The sequence below is a fragment of the Triturus cristatus genome, chromosome 3_2 (assembly GCF_964204655.1).
Source record: "Triturus cristatus chromosome 3_2, aTriCri1.1, whole genome shotgun sequence".
In the NCBI taxonomy this organism is placed as follows: Eukaryota; Metazoa; Chordata; class Amphibia; order Caudata; family Salamandridae; genus Triturus; species Triturus cristatus.
Window position 1 is genome coordinate 453,137,763 of NC_140584.1, and position 27,859 is coordinate 453,165,621.

The 27,859-nt window shown below is 44.9% G+C and overlaps 1 protein-coding gene across 2 annotated transcripts in view; it reads left to right on the plus strand.

The window, feature by feature from the left end:
• The window catches only part of ABCC8 (ATP binding cassette subfamily C member 8), a 1,425,084-nt gene that overhangs the window by 213,303 nt on the left and 1,183,922 nt on the right, over nt 1-27,859 (plus strand). Inside the window, exons 3-4 of one of the 2 annotated variants that reach the window (XM_085648067.1) lie at nt 4,247-4,409; nt 6,863-7,004. In XM_085648067.1, the coding sequence (XP_085504193.1) occupies nt 4,247-4,409; nt 6,863-7,004 (305 nt within the window). Of the gene's footprint in view, nt 1-4,246; nt 4,410-4,570; nt 4,656-6,862; nt 7,005-27,859 lie in introns of those variants that run through there. The other variant, XM_085648068.1, reaches the window with a different exon arrangement.

The window sequence follows — 27,859 nt, forward strand, 5'->3', positions numbered from 1 at the left end:
CAATAGAGATAAGTTTGACCGCTGATTCCTTAGCAATGATCCAGTCTAGAGTGGCGCCTTTCGAATGAGCAGGGAGGGAGCAGGCTTGGATAAGGGCTTGATCGGCCAAGATTTGTCTGATGGCATTGACCTGAGGGTCCTTAGGATCGTTCCAATGCAAGTTAAAGTCGCCAAGGAAAATGTCATTAGAGTTTGGAGAAATCTTGGCTGTGATGATTTCCATGAGGAGGTCCATAAAGGAGTCGTTCTTGCCTGGGGGTGGTAAAAGATGTGAAGTTTGCACAGCTGAGACGTGTTGTTGGAGATGGAGAGCGTGAGGTATTTGCAGGAGTCTTTAGGGTCCACTGGCAGTTCCGTAACGAGGAGGTTGGAGCTGTGGATACAGGCAATGCCACCCCCTTTTTTCTTTGGGTGCCTATCCATCCTTACGATGTTATAGTTGGGCGGGACTAAGAGGTCTAGGTAGGGCGATGAGGATTCCTTGAGCCAGGATTCAGTCAAGATCGCTAGGTCAGACTTATGACTCAGGATGAAGTCAGCGACATCAGATTCATGCTTTACAGCTGACCGGCAGTTTATTAGGAGGCCGGCTAGGGAGGGGTAAGAGTGGTTGTCGAGGTAGCAGCAGCGGTGGGAACTTTAGCTAGGTTGCTGTTGACCACCCCTCTGATGCGGAGGGTAGCAGATCTGTTAGGGTTGGTTGCAACCGTGCAGAAACGGTGTTCTTCCCTCTGGACTAAGGAGCGTGGGGTTGTCAAGGCAGAGTCATAACTACTGAGGAGGTCTGCCACTTCTTCCTCCGTGAGTTCAGAGGGATTGCTAGTGCCTGGGGTGGGTTTGTAGGTATGGAGGAGAGCAAGAATTTTCTCCTCCGAGAGGTGGCAGGGTTGTTTGCGTGGGCGCAGGTGTCTCAAGGATAGTGGTAGTGGGTGAAGGAGGGGCTTCATGAAGGGGATGTGGGTCGCATTCTGCGAGAGCCAGAGATTCGAGAAGAAAAGTTCTGTGATGTAAAGGTGGTGCTTTAGGTCCAGAATCGATTTGTGGATGCTCCGTGTTAATTCTGAGGATCTGCGGTGAAGATTATCAATATCGCTAAGAGTGGTATGTTCTGGCAAGCAGGGGGTCAGTTGCAAGGGGGCGGTTCTGATAGTTTGTGCTGGTAGTCTAGAGGTGGGTTTAGGCAGACAGTCAGCGTCCCTATGAGAGGGATGATCTTGCGGACAGGGGGCCGAAAGGGTGGGAGCAATTTTGTCTGTCTGAGTTTGAAGCCTGGTGTTGGGGCTAAATCGACCAGTGTTCTGGGCCCTGTTAGGCTTTTCCATACTCGTGTTGTAGGCCCTAGTAGGAGTGTCAGTAGCCCGGAGTGCAGAGAGATTACGTGGGTAGGAGGTTAAGGGTTTAGGGATGCTTCTGGTGGTATGTGCTGGATGTGTGATATCGGGCTGGGTTGACCTGAGAGGCGGGCCCTAGGGGGGGTTTCGGAGGCCGACGGAGCAGGGATCGCTAGGAGGTCTAGCTTCGGTGGTAGAAATGCATCAAAGCCCCATTCAGCTCAGCTCTGAGTCATCCAGGAAGGGCCAGGCACACCTCAATCCCCCACACCCCTCGGGGTTGTCTACAGTGAATCCACATCCCCAGACCCTGTCAACCCACAAACAGGCAGAGGCACACAGAATGGTTAAAAAAGAAAATGCCTACTTTCTAAAAGTGGCATTTTCAAACACATAATTTAAAAAACAACCTTACTAAAAGATGTGTTATTAAATTCTGCGTTCAGAGAGCCTTAACATTATTCTCTATCTTGTCCCAATGGGAGGTTATACTTGTAACTTGTAAGATGTTACAAAGTAATATATGCTATGGGATCAGATAGCCTTTCAATAGTAAAAAAAGAGCAGAATTTCACTATCAGGATATGTCACACACACAAGTACATGTCCTACCTTTCACAGACTCAGCACCATGCCCATGGGGGTACATTGGGCCTAACATAGGGGTTCCTTACATGTAAGAAAAGGGAAGGTTAGGGTCTGGCAAGTGGGTGCACTAGCCAGGTCGACATGGCAGTTTAAAACTGTGCACAGACACTGCAATAGCAGGTCTGAGATATCTTTTCAGGGCTACTCATGTGGGTGGCACAATCAGTGTTGCAGGCCCACTAGTAGCATTTGATTTACAGGCCCCCTGGCACACTCAGTACACTTTGCTAGGGACTTACCAGTAAATTAAATATGCCAATCAGGGAGAACCAATTGTAATAACAATTTGCACAGAGAGTATATGCACTTTAGCACTGATTAGCAGTAGTAAAGTGCCCAGAGTCCTATAGCCAATAACAACACGTCAGGAAAAAATGGAGGAAGAAGTAAAAAGTTTGTGGATATCCCTGCAAAAAGGGCCAAAGCCAAGCTCCTGTTTGTCTGAAAACTCCTGTAATGAGGGTTTTAGAAGTGCTAAATCTGTAGTATTAAGTACTATATAAAACACATTCGTGTTATCATTACTATTTTGAGCACAATTACCATCAATGCCAATCACATGCACACTGATAATAAGTGCACTCAACTTTTTACCCAAACACAGCTCACATTTATTGAGAGTGCACACCAATACTTTGCTTACCAAATATCAGAGTCAAAAGGTTGTGGCACTGGCAGTCCTTGAACTTTGCAAATTCCAAACAGTACATCCTATTATGTTGTAATGTAGCATTCATATAGTACTCGTACCCCATTGTGGTGCGTCGAGGTGCATCATCAGACAGGTAGCACACTACTCCATCGAGAATGGTTGTAAGGTTTCATTTGTTGTGGACATGTCACACTCATTTTAAGTGCCCTGTCACTAGTCACCAAACCAAGTGCACTACTCTATTCACCAACAAATATTCCACACCCAGAAAGTTCAACGCCTCTCTTCGCAAAACAAATCACACTCTTCTTGAGAGCGTTGTCGCTCGTCAGCAGATAACTTCACATACCACCACACCTGTAACTTCAGTTGCCTCACAGTCTTAGCAATCTAAACAGAGAACACATCTTCGGGTTCAATCTCGTTGGTTTAAGCGTTCACTCTATGAATGCAGCGAAAACCAATGAATCGATACCTGCTGGCATTGGACATGCTGTGTGATGCGTCTGCTGCTCCACGGGGCACTTTCTCTCATCTGCGCGTGCAGACAGGGGTGGGGATTGTGCAGGTGATTTTAACTACAAACTCGCATTATCACATCTTCTGTCCTCGGGGGTATGGGGGTCGTGCGCACATTTGTGATGCGGCAAGCATAGCGAAATGATTCCATTCAGTATCTTCGCTTCCAAGAAACCATAACGACAAGCCAAATCTCCTCAAGAAAAAGAAAAAAAACACATTTGCACGTGAAGCCAACAATGCTTTACATTTATGGGACGGAGTTAAACTTGGGAGGTTTCATTTTTTACAATAACCAGGCTTCTTTAAGGAATGTATGATTCCAAATCAATGCCGTTTTTACTGTTCCGCTGCTGTACTTGTTTTTGTTTATTGTTCTTCTGTTGTCCTTGCAAAATTGAGATTAGAGTCAGCTAAACGTGGGTGTGATGCATTTATAAATAAGCATGCTTAGATCCAAAAGAATGTATTGTAGAGTATTGTTTTTCTTTCTTATTCTGCTATACTTGTAGAAGTTGCATTATTATAGGCAGTATCTACTGAAGAACAACAGCTGCTGCATGGGAAGCCAGAGATGTTGTATGTCTCTCGGATAGTGGTAGAGTAGCGCCAGGGGTATCCTTTCGGGTACTTCAATGCGCAGAGGGAAACGGCGTACAGTTCGAAGAAAAGAGGATGTATGGGGCGGGCGTCCAAGTCCATGTTTTATCTGAATGTCTTAATCGATACAGTGTTGTTGTGCTGTACTTGCCGCACTCACCTGGGCTAGTCCGTCAGCATGCAGTTTAGCCGGTGCCCTGCGCCTCACATCCCCTCCCCCGCCCCTGCTGTAGGAGGAGGCGGGCTGCGCGCAGAGCTGCCCTGCCGGTGCCGGTGCTGATGCTGAGGAGCTCCCCGCTCCAAGCGCTGTTTGTGGCGTCTCCTCCCCCTCAGTGACAGCAGCGCGCGCGCAGGGGATCCGCGTAGCCCCCCCCTCCCCCTTACGGCGCCGCGGCGGTGATGGAACCCCCACCGCCCTTCCCCCGCGCCCTGCGCCCCAGGTAGGGCCGGTGGCGCGCCTGGCCAGTGTCTGAGAGCCTGTCCTTTCCGCCCGCAGAGCCCCGGCTCAGCCATGTCCCTGGCCTTCTGCGGGAATGAGAACAACTCGGCCGCCTACAACGTGGACAAAGGAGTGCTCAACAACGGCTGCTTCGTGGACGCGCTCAACGTGGTGCCCCACGTCTTCTTGCTATTTATAACCTTCCCTATATTATTCATAGGTAAGTGTGTGCATGCTTCGTGTGCCCCCCGCCGGCCTAAGTTACCTCTGTAGAATGTAAAGCAGTCTTTATGTTTCACTGTGGCGACCCTCTTTCTGTGAATGCTCCCCTCCCCTCTCGCTCTAAGTCATTTCATGATGGGTTAAGGACACACCGCCGCTCTGGGCGGGATGTGCTGTGTGCCCTTGGACTTGCAGAATCCCAGGACGAGAGAAGCTGCCCTTTGCAGCAGTAACGCGCCATGAGGTAGATATTTCTCTTCAGAGGACTGTCTGCCCCCTCGGAACGGCAGACCCCTGTCACGCTTCAGATATGAAAATGGCTGTGGGGTTGCCACGCTCAGGCGCGCAGAATGCTTTCTTGGTACTGAAGGTGTGAGTGGGATAATACCTGCCAACTTTTGCTTTCTAGTGCAGAGCCTGGAGCTGCAGCCAAGGCAGCGCCGTCTCCCCCCAGGGGAATGGGGAATTATTGTCTACCTGGAGCGCGCGACGCTGCCGTCTCCCGGGCTGGGAGTAGCTCCTTGTCCCGAAATAAGGTGAACCCATAGACACGCAACGGAAGCGTTTGGAAGAGCATTGGTATCACAGTACAATGAGCGTTGTGCTGCAGGTCAGCCGCCAGTTTCTCCTGGGGAAGCTCTGTTTGTGGTGGGTCACTTCCCTTCTCAGGGGTGACACGTGTATCAAGGGAGCCTGTCTAACGAGTGAGCGCCTTCACTGACCACACCACAGTGATGCCTCAGCAAGGACCGAAGACTTTTCCTTATCAGTTAAATGAAAACACCCAGACTTTGTATGAAGGTTGTGGTGTTGGGAATTAGCCTAAGTGACAGTGCTCCAATTTTTGACAAACAAAACAGCCAAAGAAAAAGAAGTTAACTGCTCAAGATCACACAATTTGGCCACATAAAGTGAGCGTGGGAAGTTCTTTCAGGGGGATATCCGTGGCATGATTTTAGGCTGTTTAGCGTCCCATAAAGCTGTAGCAGTTGTATGCTATCACATTTGAAAGTAATACATGCTTATTTTTCAGTGGAACTTCAATGGAATGTGCTGTTTTTGACTAGAGCAGGCCAACACTTGTTATATTTTCTAAACGAAGCTACATGAGACAACAGTACTTTACAAAATAATACAATTCAGTTCATCAAAACAACACATAATGTAACTCAACAACTCAATAATGACAAAGCACAATAGAGCACAAAAAAATGAAATTTCAGACTAACTGTAACAAAATAATAATAACATCGCAGCATCACAACGGTGAAACACAAAATAAATCCAATGCAATGTTGCAACATAACACTACTACACATCACAATAACACACCATCATAAAACAAAAGCAACTCTCGAATCTAATGCAACAACACAACTGTGCTGTATTGTGGTGCTGTTGTGTTAATGCATTGTTGTGTTGGTAGATGGTGTTGTGTTGGTGTGATTGCATTTTATTGGAGTACTGTGTTGGTTTATTGTTGTATTGCTGTCTTATATTGCATTTTGTTATTGGGTTGCCATGTTTTTGTGTTGAGTTTTTGTAGAAGCTTTGATCTGTTTTCTTTTGTTGTGTTTTCTTGGCATGTTTTGTTGTCTGTGCGTTGCTCTGTTGTACTGTGTTCTTTTTGTAAGATGGTGTGTTCTGTTGATTTGTTATTGTGTTGTATTATTGTTTTGTGCTGTGTGTCAATGTTGTGTTTTTCTATTATACTTTTGCTTTGCTTTTTTGTTGTTTTGAGTTGATATGTTGTGTTGAATCTGTTTTGTTGTTGATATGAGTTGATCCAATGTATAGCTACCACATTCTGGGCCACATGTACGATAAAGTGGCACAGCTTGTCGTTCGCCTCCTGGGCTTAACGACACGCTCCGCCTCTTCGGAAGCGCAAGGCTGCACCATATTTACAAGAATGTGGTGGAGCCTTGCATTTCCCCCTGTGATGGCGCTAAGTTTCACAACTTAGCGCCAATGCAGCCACCCTTGCACCAGAGTGCAAGGGTGTCTGTGTGCAGGGGAGGATTGGTTATGTGTAGGAAGGTGTCCCTTCCTTCACATGAACAATCCTAAAATGCCATTTTGTAACTTTCATGTGTGCAGTTTCAGTTTGGGTTTAATACTGGTTTCAAAGTACTAAGGGGGTTCTGATACAAACTTGTGGGTGACAAGAAGTTAGTAACGCAAGCAGGCATTGTAGATATTGCTAGAAGTGATGGTCGTCACCAGAAGCAGGTGCACAGTTCCATGCATGCTAACGCGATGAATAGGGTCAGGCCGGGGCAGTCTGACCATGTAGAGCTTGAGAAAAACCCCTACTTGGCTAGAACCAGGAGGCTGGTGCACATTTATTTCCATCATACACATTCGGGATTTGCTGTTGTGGAAAACTAACGTTGTTTATTTCCGCCTCCCGCGTTCTATGTCATTAATAACCCGGGTTCTCTCCGGCAGGATGGGGCAGCCAAAGCTCCAAGGTCCACATACACCACAGCACGTGGCTGCACTTCCCGGGCCACAACCTGCGCTGGATCCTGACCTTTACCCTGCTCTTCGTGCTGGTGTGTGAAATAGCAGAGGGCATCGTGTCCGACGGGTAAGTGGAAACAAAGCTTCTCCAGATAACAAACACTATTTTTACAGTGTGCTGAGCGGCCTGAAATGTGTCTTAAGCCAGTGGCGACAGCCGGAGAGGCCGTGCCAAATATTTCCACAGAGGGTGCCAACACTGGTGCCAGCGGCCTAGTCAATAACCCAATAATCTCATTTACCTATGGTTATTATACTGAAGATACCGCTGACCACGCCCCTTGCCACATTAGTGCACGGTACTGAAAGTACATATGTGATATATGCAAGGTATGGACCAAACATACATTGCAATTATTACGCTGTAGTGCGACCCTCCTGACCTTCAAATGCGGCCCCAGCAGAATGACTGCAATGGGCTACTGTTTACTTCAGAAAGCACTAGTAATCAAAAATATATTACACAAGAATGCGTTTATTTACAGGCTAAAAGAAGTAAAAGAACAGAAGCAAATAAGGTGACATGCAAAACTTTAGGAACACATTCATTTTTCTATACATCTTGCAATAAACGTGTAAAAATAAGATATAGTTTCTTCAAAATTCCCAAACTGTGCTTCTTTGACATACAGAAGCATTACACATTAGTACATCAGACTAGATAAGTGCATTCAGAAGTACTTTATTTAAAAAGTGACCGTTTTAAAAAACTGAGTGTAGGAATATTCATGCCTCCTCATACCCTGACAACAATGCCAACAGTGAAATAAGAGGCAAGTCAGTTGCCACGTGGAGCCCTCTGGATGGTCAGCGTTGTTATTATATATGGGCAACATTATAGTTTATTAAATCAAAGACAAGAGGTTTGTACAGCATATATCCGAAACTCATGTATTTCAAGATGCTCTATTATGTCATAATTAAAAACAAGCATTTGCAATGCAATAGGGCTCACGTTTTTTCAGAGTTAGAGCTTTTGGCCTTCTAATGGAAATGTTTTTTACTTATGTGTTTTGGAGTGGAGTGGAGGTATGTAATGGCAATTGTATGTTTTGCAATGAATGTAAAAGGAAGTGTGTTGATGTTTAGATGTGGTGTATGGGGCATGTCATCCGATATGATGCTCCAGTGCAGCCATTAGATGTTCAAAACTGAGATTGATAAATAAGTTATATTATTGTGTGTGAATGGTGCAATGTATTAATCAGAAAGAGGCCAATAAACGCATTAATGATGAACGGAACTGTAATCTATACAAATGGGGTAATGAAGAAAAACATGAGCAGAAGAATACAGCCTGAAAAGACCATGGGCTTAAAAGGGTCCCTGCAGAGAAGCAAATGGTAACGGATTATTGGCGAAGGTAAACAGAGAAGATGCAATGTGAATTCCACCTCTGATTGGGCGCATACAGGAGGGATATCTATTATGCGTGAGGTTTAGAGGATGCAACAAATCTGTGGAGTAAAGGAGAGGGAGTAAGACAGAAAGAGATGTAGTTGCATGTACTTGCCATCTTCTGTGCACTTGAGGAAGAGGCCACCCAGTGTTTTTATACATGGCTGGCTGACTAAGATTCCTAATGTTGGCTGAACACATACACGTTTTACTATTAATTCAATAATACAGAGTTTCAGCTTAGATCACTGTAACATAGCAAAACACATCCCATGAGAAGATGAGGCACAAAACCGTGTTGTACTAACAATTTTCACAATCATTAATATTCCAGCCGCAGACTTGACAAACCCAACATTGAGGGAGGTGAATTTCCAGGAGAGTGCTGTAGAGCTGGACCCACCCGGGGTGCTGGTCTGGAGGCTGAATATTTAGGGGAACTCAGCCTTGTTTTAAGTACTGCTGTATTTTGGGGTTTTAAATAAGGCTGAGTACCAATGTGGCCACAATGCTTGAAGCAACGCACCCTGTTTGTTTCCCAATTTTCCCTCTGACGTCACCCAACTGTTGAGCATGCACCCTGACACTCGTGTGTGTTGTGCGCTTTCCGTGCTGCCTTCAAGGAAGCTGGCACGAGCAGCCTAGCAGTCTCTTTTAAGCAGCACATCTGAGAACAACACTACTTTAACGGCGGAAGCGGTCACAGAGCAGCCAGCAGAGCGTGCACCCACTTTTCTTCAGAACCAACATCCATGTGCTGGTTTGGGTCACACGCTCCTCCCTCTCAAGCGTCGCCGTTGACCAGCTTGGCAGCGCTTGGGTGGGTCCCAGCCTATGTACACATTGGCAGAGAATGCAGGAACACATAGTTCCTGCTAAAATGGCTGAGTGGAGTGTGGTGAATTTCGAAGTAGTGGTGGAATGCTAAAGTATCATGAAGAGGAATCAAACACCAAGGCTCCAGGCTCATTATGAGGGTTAAGGCCGCAATCTAACAAACTCATGTGAGTCAGGTGTGCCTGATAACACATCAACTCCACTCAAAATCCCCGCTCTCTGGAGGGGGATATGAAATGGAGACTGGAAACTGGGAAGGGGGAAGAAACAGGTACAGGAGGAGGGTCTGAGGGAGGGGAGAATAAACCCGGAAGGGCGGGGTTGAAAAAATGTGGACGGGAGGGATTATGGGAGAGGAGAAGAAGCATAGGATGAAAAGAAACACGTGGGTATAAGTTAAAAATAAAAAGTCATTTGTCTTAGCAATCTATTGGCAATGCTAATGTTGTTGAGGCAGTGCGGACCATTTTTACGATGGCGCACATCCCCACCTGAAGAACATACATTTGGCAGAATAAACAAGTAGGGGGAAATAATGAATAACTGGCCTTCAAAGAAGCAATGGAGGACGGCTGGACTCGAGGGGGCAGATTTATGTGGGACTTGCGCCCCTTTTACGCCGCCGTTGCGTCACTTTTGTGACGCAGCGGCGGCATAAACCCTACGCCACGTTGCGCCAGATTTACATCGTGACGCATCTATGGAGATGCGTCACGGTGTAAAGCCCTGCGCCACGTGAAACCTGCGTCAGGTTTCATGTGGGCGTTGCGACACAGGGGGGGGGGGGCGTTCCATCGCAGGAACGCCCCTGAAAAGTGACTCAGTGAAATCTATAAGATTTCACTGAGCCACTTTCCCAACGCTGATGCGTCAAAACCCTGCGCCTGCTTGAAGTAGGCGTAAAGCTTGACGCACCATGTTAGGGATAGGGTAGGTTGGAACAGTACTGGAGTTGCGTCGTGCTTGCGACACAACTTCAGCACTGCGCCAACCTTACGCCGGCATATACGTCACGCATCTGCTTGTCCTTGCGCCACGATGCACCGCATTGTTAAATGCGGCGCATCTGCGGTGGCGCAAGGGCAAACTTGCGTGACGCATCTTCCCTGGCGCATCCATGCTGATTTGCAGGTATGCGCCAGGGAACATAAATCTGCCCCGAGATATGTAGTAAAGAAGCGCATATGTAGTCCTGGCCCGCCCCATTCCCAGTTTAGGAAACTATTTTAAACAACAGAGTACTATATGAGGCGAAAGGTTTGCTATGTTTCTTCATTTTGCCTCCTAATAATTAGAACACCTTTTTCGTGAGGTCAACATTAAAAAAGTACGAAATATGAGTTTGTTTTCAAAAAGTGAATGCGCCATTACTTAAAAATAGCAACCCTTGCCAATTGTGGCTTCAGCTGTTCGTTTATTGCTTTAATACTTCCCTCCTGCCAAGAACAGAGATGCCAAATACGAGTCAATTAAAGGATAGAAGGAACGATCTCTGCTGCTTTGAGAAGTGGATTTGCCTTTGAAGTCACCTTAGGAGGTTCACTTTTAGCAGCGCCATCAGACGTGACAAGATAAGAACAGCCTTGTTTACAGTGGCGCTCTCGGAGCAAGTCAGGTGCACACTGTTAAAAAGAGAAGCCCCTGTGCCATTGTTCATGACATGGCTACGTCGAGCCACGCTCTCAAGTACCTCCAGACTCACCTTGAGGCGCCATGAAAGCGCCTGCGGTTTCCAATGTGTGTTGCTCTCTGGCCCATGACGCAGGTTGTCCAAGTGCTCTGGAGGTGCGCAAGGGGGAAAAAAGGCATCACACCTCACTTAAGCCTTGGTGGAGGAGGGATGGTGGAGGGAGTGGGAACAATGGCGGCTGCAGATTTATTTAATTAACATGGCGCCAGCTTCACGTGTAGTCCATGCAGCGGGGGAAGGGGCGCATATTTGAGTGAAAGCGTGGCATGGGGTCTTTATAAAAAAAATGGTAAATACAGTGAGCCGCATATAATGAAAGCCGTGCGCTCGCCATGAAACTGAAAGCGCGTTTGGATTTCAGGTCAACATTGCATATTGATAGCACTGTTAGAGCCACTGGGTTATTTCAATCAATCAATCATAGGCATTTATAGAGCGCTCTACTCACCCGGAGGGTCTCAAGGCGCTGGGGGGGGGGGGGGTGCTGCTACTGCCCGAACAGCCAGGTCTTGAGCTTCTTCCTGAAGGCGAGGTGGTCCTGGGTCAGGCGCAGGTCGGTCGGGAGGGAGTTCCAGGTCTTGGCGGCCTGGTAGGAGAAGGACCTTCCTCCTGTTGTCGTTCTTCGGATGCGGGGGACGGCGGCGAGGGCGTGACTGGCTGATCGGAGGTGTCGTTTGGGAGCGTAGAAGTTGATGCGGTTGTTGAGGTAGCTCGGGCCTTGGTCGTGAAGAGCTTTGTGTGCGTGGGTGAGGAGACGGAAGGTGATTCTCTTGTTGACCGGGAGCCAGTGCAGGTCTCTTAGGTGTCCGGAGATGTGGCTGTGTCGTGGGATGTCAGCATGAGTTAGCATGAAGCACCTTGATAATGCCCCCCCACACACACTGTTCGGCACCCAATAAGTATCAGTTATGTTGCTTTTCCATAGGGTACTACTATCTATCTCACTACTCTCAGTCCCATGAGAGATTTTAGCTGCAATCACTTTAATATTGTGTAATATCGTTTTGGAAGATAACAATGGTTTCTAACATGTTCAATGATCATGTTCCAGGATTTAAGTCACAATAAGTGTGCTAATTTCAGTAAATCGAAATGGTTCATTGGGTCATTTTTTATATTTTGGATTTTAAAAACCAATGTATAGGGTTCATAGAGGTATGTTTTTAAGATGCGCAGTGCAACATTAATTGTTAAAGTTTTTAGTAACTGAACAAGAATATTTGAATTGATTTGATCTGAGGTATCCAACAAGAGTGTGTAGACCTGTTGACGTGCTGTTCAACATTTTAAGAGTAAATGCTGAAGCTGCAAAGGATAGTGGCTGGAAAAAGGGAAATATCTAATACAAAGTAGGAGTAAGAAATGAGAAAAATAAGGCGGGCACAGGGAGGGACATGCAAGTACAAAAACACACTCACAGAAAGGTAATGAAGTGCAGTTTAAAATACATTACACCTTCAATTACTTCAATGGGTCTACTGTCTAGAGAGGCTCAAATTGACTCCAGAACAGCCTTGTAGTACATCACACATCAAACATGGTCACTCATATTTACTACAAGGGAACCACTTATAAATCAAGGCAGGCAGGTAAAAATAACACTAACAACACAATGTCCCAAAAAGAAGACCATGGTCATATAACTTTAGGCATTTTGTATACACATGTAAATGTATCATATTGCACAAATGCAAACAAAAAATAAAAATATGAAATAAAAAACATAAAATAATAAAATGAATGTAAAACATTAGTCCAGGGGTCTCCAACGAGTAGCTCGGGAGCTACTGGTAGCTCGCCAGTACCTTCAAAGTAGCTCTCTGAGGTGAAGTCAAGCCCAATATGAATTTCAGAGTAGGTAACTATTAAAGAAGGCACTGGCAGCACTGATCATCTCAAGACCCTAAGAGTGACAGCCAGCCAAACTTATCACAGTAACAAATACTAACACTCAAACACAAACTGTACCAGCTTATAGGACCTGCTACATGACAGTCTGTATCCAATCTCAATATAATTAAGCCACAAGGAGATTGACCATGTTGCAGTCCCTCCTTCATCAGTCACAACATGTGTGTGAACAGTGCACCATCAAAAAAGTATGGCAGCAGTAGCCTGAGCTGTAATCAGTGCTGACCCACCAGTGGGGGACTGCAGGAGTCAAAGTGAAAATGTTTCAGTTAGATGCATGATCAGCTCAAGACCTGAGGAGAACAGGGTATGATCCAGACCAGAGAAAATTATCACATTATAGCCCTTCAGGAAACGCTGGAGGCTAAGGAAACATATTATTTGGATGGATTTTTATCTTTTTGTAAATTTGCTATACCATCTATTATGGGCAGAGCATGGGGGGGCCTACTATTGATGATTAACCTTAAGCTGTCTTATAAAGTAAAGTTGATAGAATCAAGTTCTCCCCACATCCTAGCAGTAGAACTGACACAGAAGAATTTGTCAACTTTTCTAGTGGTTAACTTCTACAATTCCTTCACTAGAAAGGACGAGTTAGAGCATCTTAGAGCCCTTACTGTTTTTTGGGGTAAATATGAAGACAGCACTGAAACACAGTATGATACTATAGTCCTGGCTGATTTTATCATTCATTTTTGTCCTACTAATTGCCTAGCAAGTCTGGAGGAGGATTATGGCCCTCAGGGGCTAACCCATTTTGAACACACCTCTTCCGGTTCCTTTTTAGAAAGTTTTTTAGCAACTCATAATCTGATCTGCCCTGTGCGGTCGGCCAGATTAGACCCTGTACCTACATATGTTGGTCATGGCCGTGACAGCATAATTGATTATATTTTGATCTCCTTTTCACTGATGCCGACACTAGGCACATTAAGTGCAACAAAAAATTGTTTCAGTGACCATAATCCACTGACACTGGACCTCAATATACACACTGTAAATAGAGATAGGACCATGTCCCAGCTTACTAACGCAAATATTGTGCTCATAGATCAAGCACGTAGAGTGAGGTGGGAGAGGATTACCCCTGATAGCTGTATTGATAGTCTAATGACCAACTGTGCACAGGAGTTTGGGACCTGTCTAGACCAGGACTCCCAACCACTATCTATCCTTGATGCCTTTGACCGAATTACAAAGCAGGTCGCTTTGAACTTAACTGTTCCTTGCAGACGGAGGCCCCAAAATTTTAAAAATGGTTTGATGAAAGTTGTAAGAATACCCATAAGGAACTTATTTGGGAACTTAACCAAAAACCCAGGGAGGTCTCACGGGTTAAGAATGCAAGAAGGGTATATAAATTGGCAGTGGAAAGACGGAAAAGGCAATTAAGGGAGATGGCGTGGGAGGAGCTTAGTCAGGCTAGTGTCCTGGCCAACAGCTCTAGATTCTGGTCTGTTGTTAATAGCCCATTGTTTGATGATATACCAAACTCTAGTAAAGACTGTTTAGTTTCAGCTGAGATGTGGGGGCAACAATTTGGGAAAGTGTACAGTGATGTGACACCCGGAACTCCCGCAGGGTCAGCAGAAAGTGATCATGTATGCCACCCTCTTGTTTTTACTATTGACGAAGTCAATAAGGCGATCACATCAACCTTAGGGGGGAAAGCTCCAGGTCCAGATGGAGTACTGGCTGACTTGTGCAAGGCAGATCCTAAGCTATGGGCTAAGGTTCTAACTTACGTTTTTAATGCAGCGTGCCTGATTGGTTTTCCCCTGTCTTGGGCCAAGTCGGTTATTATACCAATTTTTAAGAAAGGAGCGAGGGATGATCCGGCCTGTTATAGGCCTATTTCGCTCCTTGATTCCGCAGCAAAAATCATGGGGAAAGTTGTCCTGGCCTGGTTAACAGACTGGCTGGACCAAGCAAATATTATTTCCGATCTCCAATATGGTTTTAGACAAGGGAAAGGCACGTTGGATCAATGCCTTAATCTCCATTTGGTGATAGGGAAGTATACAGTTGTAAAACGCGGGGATCTTCATCTGGCCTTTATGGATTTAACCTCGGCTTTTGATCTTGTTAATAGATCAAAACTCTGGGTGATCCTTCAGGATGTAGGGCTAGATGCTGATTTAATCTCTTTTCTGGCAGCCATCCACGACAATACAATAGCGGCTGTGCGCTTTAATGAGGATGGCAGCCTGACTGACTCCTGGGCAGTAAAGAGAGGGGTCCGGCAGGGGTGTATTTTGGCCCCTTTACTTTTTACTCTCTATATTTATAAGCTAGGAGATTCCCTAATTTCATGCTGTAAAGATATCCCCAGAGCCGGCTCCAAAATGCTCCCCGCATTCCTGTATGCTGATGACGCAGTGTTGGTGGCCAGGACTGCAAGGGGGCTGCAAACCCTTTTAAATTGTTTTACAAATTTTATGGAGTCTTTATATTTAATTACCAATTTTAAAAAATCACATGCTATGTCCATAGGGTCAAAAAGGGCAAGGAAGGTCAAATTCTATTGCAAGGGTCTTGAGTTAGTAAAAGTTCCCGTGTTCCCATTCTGATTATTTTATTGTAGATCTCTTTGTAAGACCTAAATCTGTAATAAGAAAAATAAACTGCAAAACACTGAAGTGAAAGTCAATAGGTCTGGCCTTGTCAAACATGAAATGTTTTTTTTGTTTATGTATTTTGCAAACCTACAAATTTATTTTTTTGGGGGGGGGGGCATCTTAGGAAATATAAACATAAAGGAGTGGACCAACAACCTACTCGCATCTCCCCTGTCACTAGAGTGCACTGATTTGTAGGTGGCTGTGTACGTGTGCCAAATGCTATTATTTGCAGCTCAAGGCAGTTAATGAAGCAAACTGTGACTGACATGTGAACAGACCAGCGGATGAAGAGGGATGGCTGAAAGACCCTACATGTATATATATGGGAAGTGATCCACTTGAAGTAATAATGACTCTCACTTGTCAGGGTGACCCTAAAATCCCTAAATTAACCTGAACTCAGCTCCCTTGTATATGTGGCACAGAGCAGGCCGATTTAATTTGGGACAATGTGTAATGTATTTAATGCAACATCAAAACATCGAGAAAGTAAAAACCAAAACACCAAACAATAAAAATCCTCAACTGATTACAAAAATTAAAGCACATTTTAGTGAGCAATATTACACCAAAATCCAATAAGGTTTACCTGAGACCACCATTATGACAGGGATTACCATCATAATGCAATGGGTATACATACTTTTAGATTTGAATATATTTTTATTCGTTTTCCAACAAGTTTTCCAGATCAAGAAATCACAACATCCATCCATAAACAACTACTGTTGCCCTGGGGAACCTCGCCCCGGAATCCCCACCCCACCCGATACCCTCCCACTGTTACTCCATTACCCTTACATAACATCATCAAAAGCCATGGCAGCATGCCCACTCTGCACCTTGCATCAGATGGCTCAGATAGTCACTCAGACTCTCGAATGGATCCATAATATTCATCAATTTTTGAAAGTTCTAGGATTTGTAAAGTCCTTAATATTTTTGAGCATGCAAGTTCCTTAAATTCTGATTGAAAGTATTGCAATAGTAGCCCTGCTTGTTTAGCAAAGTCTTTCCTTTCCCCTCTTGCCCTTTTTGCCTGCTTTTCCATCCTCACCATCGACCACAAGTGTTCAATCCATTTTGCCTTATTATAGTTTGTCTCCTCAATACTAGTGTTGGAATTGGGGGTCCTAGACTATCACTGCCGCTGCCAAATGCGGGAGACGGGAGTTCCTGTCCCACACCGCTGTTGCCAGGTGCGAGATCCGGACCCCTCGTTTCAACGTTAGGCTAAGTAAGGACACTGTCTGAGATAGCCCTGCTCACCACCTTAGTAGCTTGGCACGAGCAGCCAGGCTTATCTCCAAGACACAAGTGTACAGTATGTGCAACCACACCCACAGCTACCCACTGATGTCACCACAAATAGACTCCACACAAGTTTTTATAAAACAAGTTTAATCTTTATGTAAGAAGATATACGATATGACCACACGATACAAAACCAACATATAAGGATGGGTAATATTCCTTCCGGTGGGTTGGTAGGTTCTAATCCCAACCTCCGCTTTTAACCAACAGGTAAGTGTTACTTCTAACCGTTCCCAAAAGGTTAGGCAGGTCGTATGGCTAGAATCACACATGTTGCACAAGAAAAGAAATACTACAATGCGTAATGATATACCCCGTGCTATGCACTAGAGAAACAATGCCATACGTAGCGCCACAATGATGTACTTTGCAACAGAAGGAATAATGCAAGGCATATCACTACCAGCATGCCCTGTGCAAGGAAGATACAAAGCAATGCGTCATGCTACAATCATGTAATTATGCAGTGGAAAACAATGCAAGGCACCACGTAATAATCCTAGACTGTGTGATGAAGAAATATTGCAATGCGCCACGTTACAATCACGTACTCTGCAAGGGAAAAATAATGCAGTGCGTAGCGCACCCAGCATGTAGTTCGTCAGTCACAATTAGAGTCAGGCGTCATACGACAGTTCGATAGTTCATTAGCAGCAGTAATGTAAAGTGTAATACGACAGATTAGGTGCTCCGTTAACAGATAGCCCCAAATCTTGGATCAATGGTGACACAAAAGTACCACTTCTCTCTCTGGCCACAGTACTGCCCCACCTTGGGTCAGCACGGGCCTAGATCCGAGCCGAAGCAACATGCTCGTGCAGCTGACAGAAGGGAGAGGCCGAGAGAGTGTCCCTCTGGGTCCGCACCCCACATCAGGTGGTATCCACGTTACCTGGGGGGAGCGACCCCACTCTCCTCTTCTACTTCAACAACTTGAATGTGGATTGACTGTCTCACCGCCCATCTATCCCAGATCACCAATGTCTCCCTTGTCACCAGGGATTTATATAGTGTGGAAGTTCTTTGTGCCTTTCGACTCCACGGTACTTTTCACAAGGGCCTTGCTGAAATTTAGTGGTCTGCCATGTAGTACCCCTTGTCAGTCTCCACCTGATTCCAGGGGTATATGTTGCGAAACTGGGAGGCAGCATAATAATATGCAAGATTTGGAGCTCTAAATCCTGCATACCATTGTCAGAGAAATCTCTGGTCTCTGGATATTCTTGCCACCTTACCTTGTAAGTGATAGGTCTAGCAAGCAGCCTTCTGGATTGAAAGTACCAGGGTTTGAAAGAGTTACAGAATCTTGGGAAGGATTGAATGCTGCTATCCAGCCCAGTAACTAAAGCAATTTATATTTCCAGTTGTTGAGGTCTAATTTCATTGACCCTTTTCTGTCTGTGGAGGTTTATTTCTTTAGTTTTATGGAGCATTTGCAGTAGGGTCAACCCTAGGTATTCAATGTAAGAAGTGGCCCACCGGATCATGGTAAGCTGTTTCAATGCGCACACCAATCGGTCCGGCGCAGAGATATGTTGAACCCCAGATTTTGTGAGAATAATTTTGAACCACAACACAGCCTGATGGTCTGTGAGCTCTGCTACGAGCTGAGCAGATGAAGTGGTTTTGGTCAGTTAGGGACATCCGGATGTCATCTGCAAACATTTATAGTTTCATAGTTCTTTGTTTTACAAACCAAATACCCTGTATCTGAGGATTATCCCTGAGCTTTTGGGCCAATGATTCTAGCATTGCAGTGAAAAAGAGCGGGGATAACAGAAAACCTTGCCTCGTTCCCCGTGAGATGTTCAGCCATGCCGAAAGTACACTGTTCAACCTGATGCGGTCCTGGGGGGCATTCTAGCTTGCTAACAGCCAACTACAAAATAATTCACAGAATCCTGTCCGGTGAATGACATTGGCCAGAAAGTCCCAGTCCAACTGGCCAAAAGCTTTCTCAGCATTCAGGAAGACCAGGACTGGTCGAACTAGGTCGAATTGAGCAACAAGTTGTCATAAACATCAACAGTATGAGATCACCCAATATTGTAAAACCTAGCAGTCTTTGATCAATACATGAAACAAAACTACAAATTTAAATTGGTTTTAGTGGTTCGATTGCTGGTTTATACTTGATCATTGCACACTATTATTCTTATTACTCGGACACATTGTCTATGTAGACCTTAACCCCTTCTATGCTCATGATGGAATGGTTCCGTCATGAGCACAAGTTCTAGTGTGCTCATGACGGAACCATTCCGTTATGAGCATATGCTCAGGAAATCCCTCTGCTGCAGACAGCAGAGGGATTTCCCATATTTATTTTTGCCTGGGAAAGTGGGGAAGAGCTTCTCCAACCTCCCCAGGCTTATTTTTGATTTTCATTGTAATGACGATCGCGCGCATGGCGCGCTATCGGCATTGCAATGAAAATGAAACTGAAACTTAGTTTTAGTTTTTTAGTTTTGGTGCTTGTGGGGCTATCTCAGCCCCCCGAGCACCGAAAAAGATGGGAGTGGTATAGTTAGAAAGGGGAGAATCTCCCCTTTCCAATGGTACCCTTCCCTAGTGCATCCCTGCTTGGGGATCACCCCAGGAGGGCAATCCCCAAGCAGGGATCCACCCACTAGCACCAGGGGGGGAGCGGCCCCTTGGGCAAGGGCCTTTGCTCCCCCATATTTGCTTGTTGGCAAAAGTTTTTCGGCCCCCCGGGGGCGGAATGCCCACTAGAAACCAGGGATTATTTCTTTTTTATTGACGTTGGGGTGGGGGCTGCCCAAAAACGGCATGGCAATGCCCCCAGGGAAATGTAAGTCTTTCTGCCCCCCCCCCTGGGGAGCAGATGGGGGCAGTAGCCCCCAATCTGCCTCCTGGGGGGGCAGAAAGCCCACTAGGATCCAGGGATTTCTATTTTTTATTGAAGTTGGGGCTGCCCAAAAAGGGCACGGCAATGCCCCCACCCCCCAGAGAAATGTCAGTCTTTCTGCCCCCCGGGGGGGTGGAAAGCTTACTAGAAACCAGGGATTTTTTTTTTATTGATGTTGGTGTGGGGGCTACCCAAAAAGGGCATGGCAATCCCCCCAGAGAAATGTAAGTCTTTCTGCCCCCCCTGGGGGACAGATGGGGGCAGTAGCCCCCAATCTGCCACCCCGGGAGGGCAGAAAACCCACTAGGAACCAGGGATTTTTTTTTATTGACATTGGGGTGGGGGTTGCCCAAAAAGGGAATGGCAATGCCCCTCCCCCTCCAGAGAAATGTCAGTCTTTCTAACCCCCCGGGGGGAAAGCCCTCTAAAAACCAGTTTTTTTGTATTCATGTAGGGGTGGGGGCTACACAAAATAGGCATAACAATACCCTCACCCCCAGAGAAATTCTAGACTTTCTGATCCTCTTGGGGGGCAGATGGGGGCAATGGCCCCTGATCTGCTCCCCGGGGAAGGGGGGCAAAAGCCCACTAGGCACCAAAGACTACGCTGGATTTTTGTATGCATGGTGGTGGGGGCTACCCAGAATGGGCATACCAATGCTCCCACCCCCCAAACCCCCCAACAAATAGCCACAGTCTTTCTGGCCCCCTTGGGGCAATATTAGGGCAATCTGCCCCGCTCCAAATCCCCCCAGGGCAGTAGAAAGCCCACAAGACATAGACTTTTGTTTAGCAATGTGCCTTCCTGTGGAGTTTGGGCCCTAGCACAGGCGGCACATAGGAAAACCTAGCAAACCTGTAAATTTTTTAAAACTAGACACCATAGGGAATACAGGATGGGGTGACTTGTGTGCCTCTCACCAGGTTCTGTTACCCAGAATCCCTTACAAACCTCAAACATTGTTAAAAAAACACATTATCCACACAATTCTGTTGTGGGAAAGTTCTGGAATCTGCTTGGATCCACAAATTTCCTTCTACACAGCATTCCCCTAAGTCTCCCAATAAAAATGGCACCTCACTCGCGTGGGTGGGTCAAGCACCTATGGCAGGCAAGGGCCCAAAACCTAGTGAGGGGACATCAAAACTACCTATCACAAACCTACCTGGTTTTCAAGGGAGGTCCCATGAGTTTTTGGCCCCAGGCTCGGCGGCCATCTAGGGAAACATACCAAATCTACACATTTTTGAAAACTAAACACCCGGGGGATTCCAGGGAGGTATGGCTTGCGTGGATCCCCCAACGTTTTCTTACCCCTAATTCCCTGCAAACCTCACATTTAGCTGAAAACACTTTTTACACATTTTTGTGTGGGAAAGTTGTGGCATCACCGGGCTGACAAAAATTTCCTACCACCCAGTGTTCCTCCAGGTCTCCGAATAAAAATGGTGCCCCACTTGTGTGGGAGGCCCAAGTACCCGTGACAGGCAAGGGCCCAAAACGTATTGAGGCGACATCAAAATTGCCTTTTACAAAATGACCTGGTTTTGCAAGGGGGGTCACCTGGGTTTTTGGCCCCGTGCTCGGCAGCCAGCTAGGGAAACATACCAAACCCACAGATTTCTGAAAAATAGACAACCGGGGGATTATAGGGAGGTATGGCTTGTGTGGATCCCCCAACTTGTCTTACCCAGAATACCCTGTAAACCTCAAATTTAGCTGAAAAAATCACTTTTTCCCACACATTTTTGTGTGGGAAAGTTGTGGCATCACAGGGCTGACACAAATTTCCTACCACCCAGCATTCCCCCAGGTCTCCCGATAAAAATGGTGCCTCACTTGTGCGGGAGACCTAAGTACCCGCGACAGGCAAGGGCCCAAAACGTATTGAGGCAACATCAAAATTGCCTATCACAAAACGACCTGGTTTTGCACGGGGGGTCACCTGGGTTTTTGGCCTCGTGCCAGTCAAGTCCCACCATCCTGGATTACCCTGGGTGTCTAGTTTTTAAAAATGTATAGGTTTGCTAGGTTTCCCTAAGTGCCGCAAGAGCTAAGGTTCAAAATATACAGCTAGGCACTTTGCAAAAAAAGGGTCAGTTTTCACCATGAAAATGTGTTGTGTCCACATTGCGTTTTGGGCCCTCTGCTGTCGCGGGCACTAGGCCTACCCACACAAGTGAGGTACCATTTGTCTCAGAAGACTTTAGGGAATGCGGGGTGGATGGAATTTTGTGAATCCACGCAGATTCTAGAACTTTCCACCACAGAAATTCGTTTTTTGTACAATTGTTTAGGTTTGCAAGGAATTCTGGGTAACAAACCTGGTGAGAGCCAGGCAAGTCACCCCATCCTGGAATCCCCTGGGTGTCTAATTTTAAAAAATGTATAGGTTTGCTAGGTTTCTCTAGGTGCCGGCAGAGCTAGGCTTCAAAATCTTCAGCTAGGCACTTTGCAAAAAACGGATCTGTTTTCACTGAGAAAATGTGGTTTGTCCATGTTGCGTTTTGGGCCATTTTCTGTTGCTGGCACTAGGCCTACCCACATAAGTGAGGTATCGTTTTTCTCGGAAGACTTTGGGGAACGCGGGGTGGGGGGAATTTTGTGGATACACGCAGATTCCAGAACTTTCCACCACAGAAATGTGATGAAAAAAAATGTGGTTTTTTGACAAACATTTAGAGCCGGTCAAGTCACCCCATCCTGGATTTCCCTGGGTGTCTAGTTTTCAAAAATGTATAGGTTTGCTAGGTTTCCCTAGGTGCCGGCAGAGATAGGCTTCAAAATCTACAGCTAGGCACTTTGCGTTTTGGGTCGTTTACTGTCGCCGGCACAAGGCCTACTGTAGTAAAAGAGCCACTCTTGTGGTTTGGCACCCTATGATGACCTTCAACTTCCACCATTTTAACCAACTTTAGTGTGTTATTTTACCCTAGCCTGGATTTATGAGACGGTTCTGCATATGCCTGCCTCTCTGCTTTCTTGTAATCTTGCTGTCTGTCATTGGGGGCTGTCATGGAGTAGCATAGTCATGCCAAGAATAGAAGGTGTGGGATGTGCATTTGAAAGCATGAGAGGGAGAGAGAGGTGTGGAATGTACTCTTTGGTCTTGAAGTGCAGTGTTGTGAGCGGTGGTGCACACGTGCTCGGTGTTGCTGAATTATAAGTGCTTACTATTGGCTTTGACATGGTCTCATGTCATTCTTGTTGCCTGACTTTGCCTTGCTTCTGGGCGCACAGCAGTGCTTGCAAGTTGTTTGGGCTCTGACTTTGCCTTGCTTATGAGTTCTTACTATTGGCTGTGACATGGCTTCATGTCATCTTGTTCTCTGACTTTGACTATTGGCTTTGACATGGCCTCATGTCATCTTGTCTTCTGACTTTGCCTTGCTTGTGAATTATAAGTGCTTTCTATTGGCTTTGACATGGCCTCATGTCTGACTTTGCCTTATTTCTTTGTGCACCGCAGTGCTTGCGATTCATATTCACACACTTTCTGTTCCTCACTTGTTTTTTGCACCTCACCGACCAGAGTGAACTGGAGTATGTTGTGGGAAGTGTTTTTGGAATGTACAACTCTGCCTCAGAGTCAAAACACGGGAGCTTGGCCAGCCTCTGTCTTGGCCTTGACGCAGACGGGTACCAGCCAGATCGTTTTTTTCTAATGAGAAAGGGGCGAGGTTTTCTAGAAACTTTGTTTCACGCTGAATAATTATATTTAAGCTGGGAGCCGACGGGGGTCGGATGGAGGTTCACCACAGAATAGACGTATTGATGTATTGATGTGGAGGTGACGGAACTTGAGTCCAGACTGAAACTCCTACCTGGGCTTTTCTGAGGGGCTTCCCAAAGCTTGAGTTGGCAGGATGATGCTATTTCAGTTGGTGAGGTGTTCCTAACCATTTTGTATATATTTTCTTCTCCTTGCTACCTGTACAAACTACATTTTATTCTAATTGTTTATTGTAGTTAATTGGAATTTGGGAATCTGTATTCATTGATATATTTGGTCTACCTTTGATCATTGAGTTGTGGTTATTGCCAATGTGATGTTTAGCCGGTGGCTTTGATCATTTGAGGTGTTTTCTTTTGGTGTGGGAGGTGCACATCCAGAGTAATCTTCTGCTATATATATATATTATCTTTCTGATCTCTTGCAGGACGTCCAGTGTGTCTTATCTTATATCAGTTACTGCTTGTTTATTAATCAGTATTATTCATGCATTTAGATTATAGTTTGCTACATATATTTGAATCTTGTGCATTTGGCATCTGAGACAGCCTTTGTTTAGAGAGCATTGTGTAATAAACCCCAAGCTTTATTCTAAAAGAGAGAGAGTCCCTGCATTGTATTTTACTTGTTCATTTAAAAGTGTTTAATACCTAATGAATCTGCATTTACTGATATATTTGGCCAACCTTTTTAAAATATTGCATTAATAAACTTGTGTTTAAAGCACCTGAATTTGTCTTTTGCCTCCAAGGTGGGAGTGCTGTGCAAAGTGTGTGATTTAAAGGTGCAGTGGCAAATTACCCTCCCAGGTGGGAGTGTGTCGTTTTTGTGAAAAGCAGAGTCATTACACCTACCCACCCAAGTGAGGTGCCATTTTTAGCGGGAGACTTAGGGTAACACATAATTGTAGAGCAACTGTTATTACCTATTGACTTTCGATGCATATCTGCCTTCCAAATGAATGACAATGTGTAAAAAATAAGTCATTTTGAAAAATGACCTATAATTCTCATGCTAGTATGGGTACTCACAATTTCAGAAATGTGCAAATATCTACTGTTTCTAAACTCTATATTTTGTTCCAATTTCAGAAATACATAGGTGTCTTTGATACTGATTTTTCCATGTATATATTTTCCCAAATTAATTGCTATATAGCCGGTACATAATCAAAAAACATTGCAAGACGCTGCTCAGTTATTGGCTCTGGGTTCGTCGGGATCTTGGTGAACCTACAAGTCCTATATATCCCCACAACTAGAAAGGTCCAGCAGATGTAACGGTATATTGCTTTCAAACAGCTGTCATAATTAGAAGAAGTTACAAATGAAAACATTGACACAAATGGCTGTTTTTTAAAACTAATTTTCCATTTTTCCTATATTCAACAGTTAGTTTCTATAAAGAAACCTTGAAGGATCTACACAAATGACCCCTTGCTGAATTCAGAATTTCATCTACTTTTCAAAAATGTATAGCTTTCCAGGATCCATTATGGCTTTTATACTCATTTCTATCATTAACTGGAAAGAGGTTGAAAGTGCAAAAAATAGCAAAAATAGGCTAGGTCCCAGAAAAATGCCAAAACTGTGTAAAACAATTTGGTTTTCTGACAAAAGTGTGCTTGTCCCTGAAAGCTGGGAAGATGGTGATTTCAGAATGACAACCCCTTTTTTGATACCATTTGCAGGGAAAACGCTTTCATCTGTAGCCCTTTTTTCCCATTTTCCCCCCAAAAACAAAATTTAGCTGTATTTTGGCTAATTTCCAGGGGAATCCACAAACCCTGGATACCTTTAGAATCCCCATGCTGTTGGAAAAAAAGGACACAAATTTGGCATGGATAGCTTATGAGGTCAAGAGGTTACAGGGGCCTAAACGTGAACTACCCCAAATAGCCAAAAAAAGGCTTAACACGGGGGGTGGGAGGAGAAGGCCTAGCAACTTAGGGGTTCATTTCTTCTCGCTAAGATGGAGTTTTGATCTATTGGCTATGTTGCTGGCGTTGAAACTGAGATCTGAGTTTTAATCATAGACTTACCATTTGTGCAGAAGCATGTGCCTCCTATTGTAAATATACCTAATCCAATAACCCAATAAAGAAAATGTATTGTAAATACCAATTGTACAGTGTGGTGCCCACGACTGTCCAATTACAGGTTCACATATCACCTCCGTATCACATTCTAGTTCATGCTAGCTGTTTTCAGCCCAACCACACATGCCAAACTATGACATGTAAAGTACATCATCTTTAGATGCTTCTACTATATGGAAAGCGTTTCTACTTTAGTACTAGGCTGTTTCTTGTTTCTTCTTTGATAAATACTAACATCAAAATTAAATAAATATAATTCCCTTAGATGTTACAAGAAATAGCAGCCACACGTCCTTGATCACCAAAGTTAAATTAGTATTTTTGAAGGACAGATATGAAATCATTAAATGAATATTCTTATTGGAAGGAATGACACAAAAGAGTGAGACGGGTATTGCAGCTTATAACTTTGCAATGGGTAACTTATTAATTACAGAAAGACACATTTTACTTTAACTTTTCAAAGGTTTACTGTAAGATTTTCAGCGTTCCTCACTGAGATGGAGGAATTGTTGCTGCAAATTTAGCCCATTAATGAGGTATCTTGAGCAGGGTTCCTGCTTGATGTTATAATCCCATAAACTGTTTGCGGCAGCTGCATCTGTTTTATATTGCTTGGACAAGCTCGTAAAAAAGATTTTCTCGACTCTCATGTGGTATTTTCTCCCTAGGTTGTCTGCTTTATAATTTTGAATGGGACTTTGAGCAGTTTTGTTAGATTCAACTTCACAGTGATAATTGTTTTTGTAGTGGTGAATGGAAAAAAGAAAACCGGAGGAGGCTGAAAAGTTGCTTAGCACTATTAAATGAGAATAGAGGGAGTCCCTCTCTGTCAGTGGTCAGAGTGCATTAAAACAAGAATTGGCATAGCCAATAGGTCTCGCTTTTGGGAACTTATAAGTGTTCAGCCATGCACCACATTATCCTGGGTGCTGTGTCACCAAAGATTTAATAGCTATACAATTACTACACACAGGGTCATGCAGTCTGATTCCGGAATACATGCTTGCCTTTGCTGCCTGCTTCTTCTTCCTGGGTGACACTGTGATAAACACTGAGAAGGCTCATGTGACGTCAGAGGCAATGGGCACCAGAAGCCAGTCTATGCAACATGTATATCTTTTCTAGCTTGATCTTTGAATATCCAATGGCTCATGCAACAGAGTTGCTGGAGATGAGGGGTGGATACGTAACCAGGAGAGAAAGAACTGGCTCAGGACATGCGTATAGAAAGATGGGTCACTAGTCAAACGATGGTCAATGCAACGAGCTGGTGGTTATTTTTAGGGAGGTGGTGAAAAGGAACACTATGAATATAAATGGCCACTGAAAGGTTGGGTCACTGCTTTTCTCTTCCAGAGCTCCTGCTTATGTCGGTAACTCTTGCCCTTTGCCCTGGATATGCCCTAGCCTGCGACTTTGCCTCTGCCCTATGCTTTTTCTTCCCAGGCGGCTGTGATTTGCGAATGATTGTTTGCTCCTGAAAACGATTAAGCAGCCCCTGCTATTAGAGGCCATGGAGGCATGAACATGACTAGTGAGAGGCTAAGAGTGAGATAAGAGTTCAACTCAGTGATGTCATCGAGGCCAAGGGCAAGCGATGTCACTTCCCCTATACTTTGCATTTTGTTGCATGAAAGATGGGATACAACTCTTTAGAAAAGACTGGTGTGATGCAGCCATACCTGGTGTGATGTTACTTGTCGTCAATAGCGGCTCCTGGTGGGAGAGCTGCCGGGTGGTGACGCGGGGCGGGGGAGGAGCAGGGTGGTGGGTAGTAAACTCTGGAATCGGCCCAACAGAGGTAAGTAAACAAATAAATAAATAAAACAAAATTAGTTGCCTGCGCTGCATCGCATTTGGGCGAGGCAGCACGCTCAACAAATTTTGTGCTGCTTGTTGTTACCTTCCAGGAAGAAGGGCTAACCGCGATGCTTTATTGAGTAATTTACCAAAAATTGTATCAAAGTTTCTCATGTAGGTTTATACCTCAGCATGATGGGGGTGGGCCCGATTCACAGAACTAACTTAATACAAAATCCTAAACTTACTACCATTTTGGTATTCACAGAAGGCACTTACTCATTTTGGTATTCACAGAAGGCATTTACTCATTTCGGTATTCACAGAAGTTAGGAGTCCTAACTTTAGGACTCCTAAATGCCTTCTGTGAATACCGAAAGTCTTAAAATTAGGATTTTTCTCAGTTCAGTAGTAGTATAGTTAGGACTCCTAACTTTAGGACTCCTAAATGCCTTCTGTGAATACCGAAAGTCTTAAAATTAGGATTTTTCTCAATTTAGTAGTCCTAAATTTAGGACTCCTAACTTTAGGACTCCTAAATGCCTTCTGTGAATACCGAAAGTCTTAAAATTAGGATTTTTCTCAATTTAGTAGTCCTAAGTTTAGGACTCCTAACTTTAGGACTCGTAAATGCCTTCTGTGAA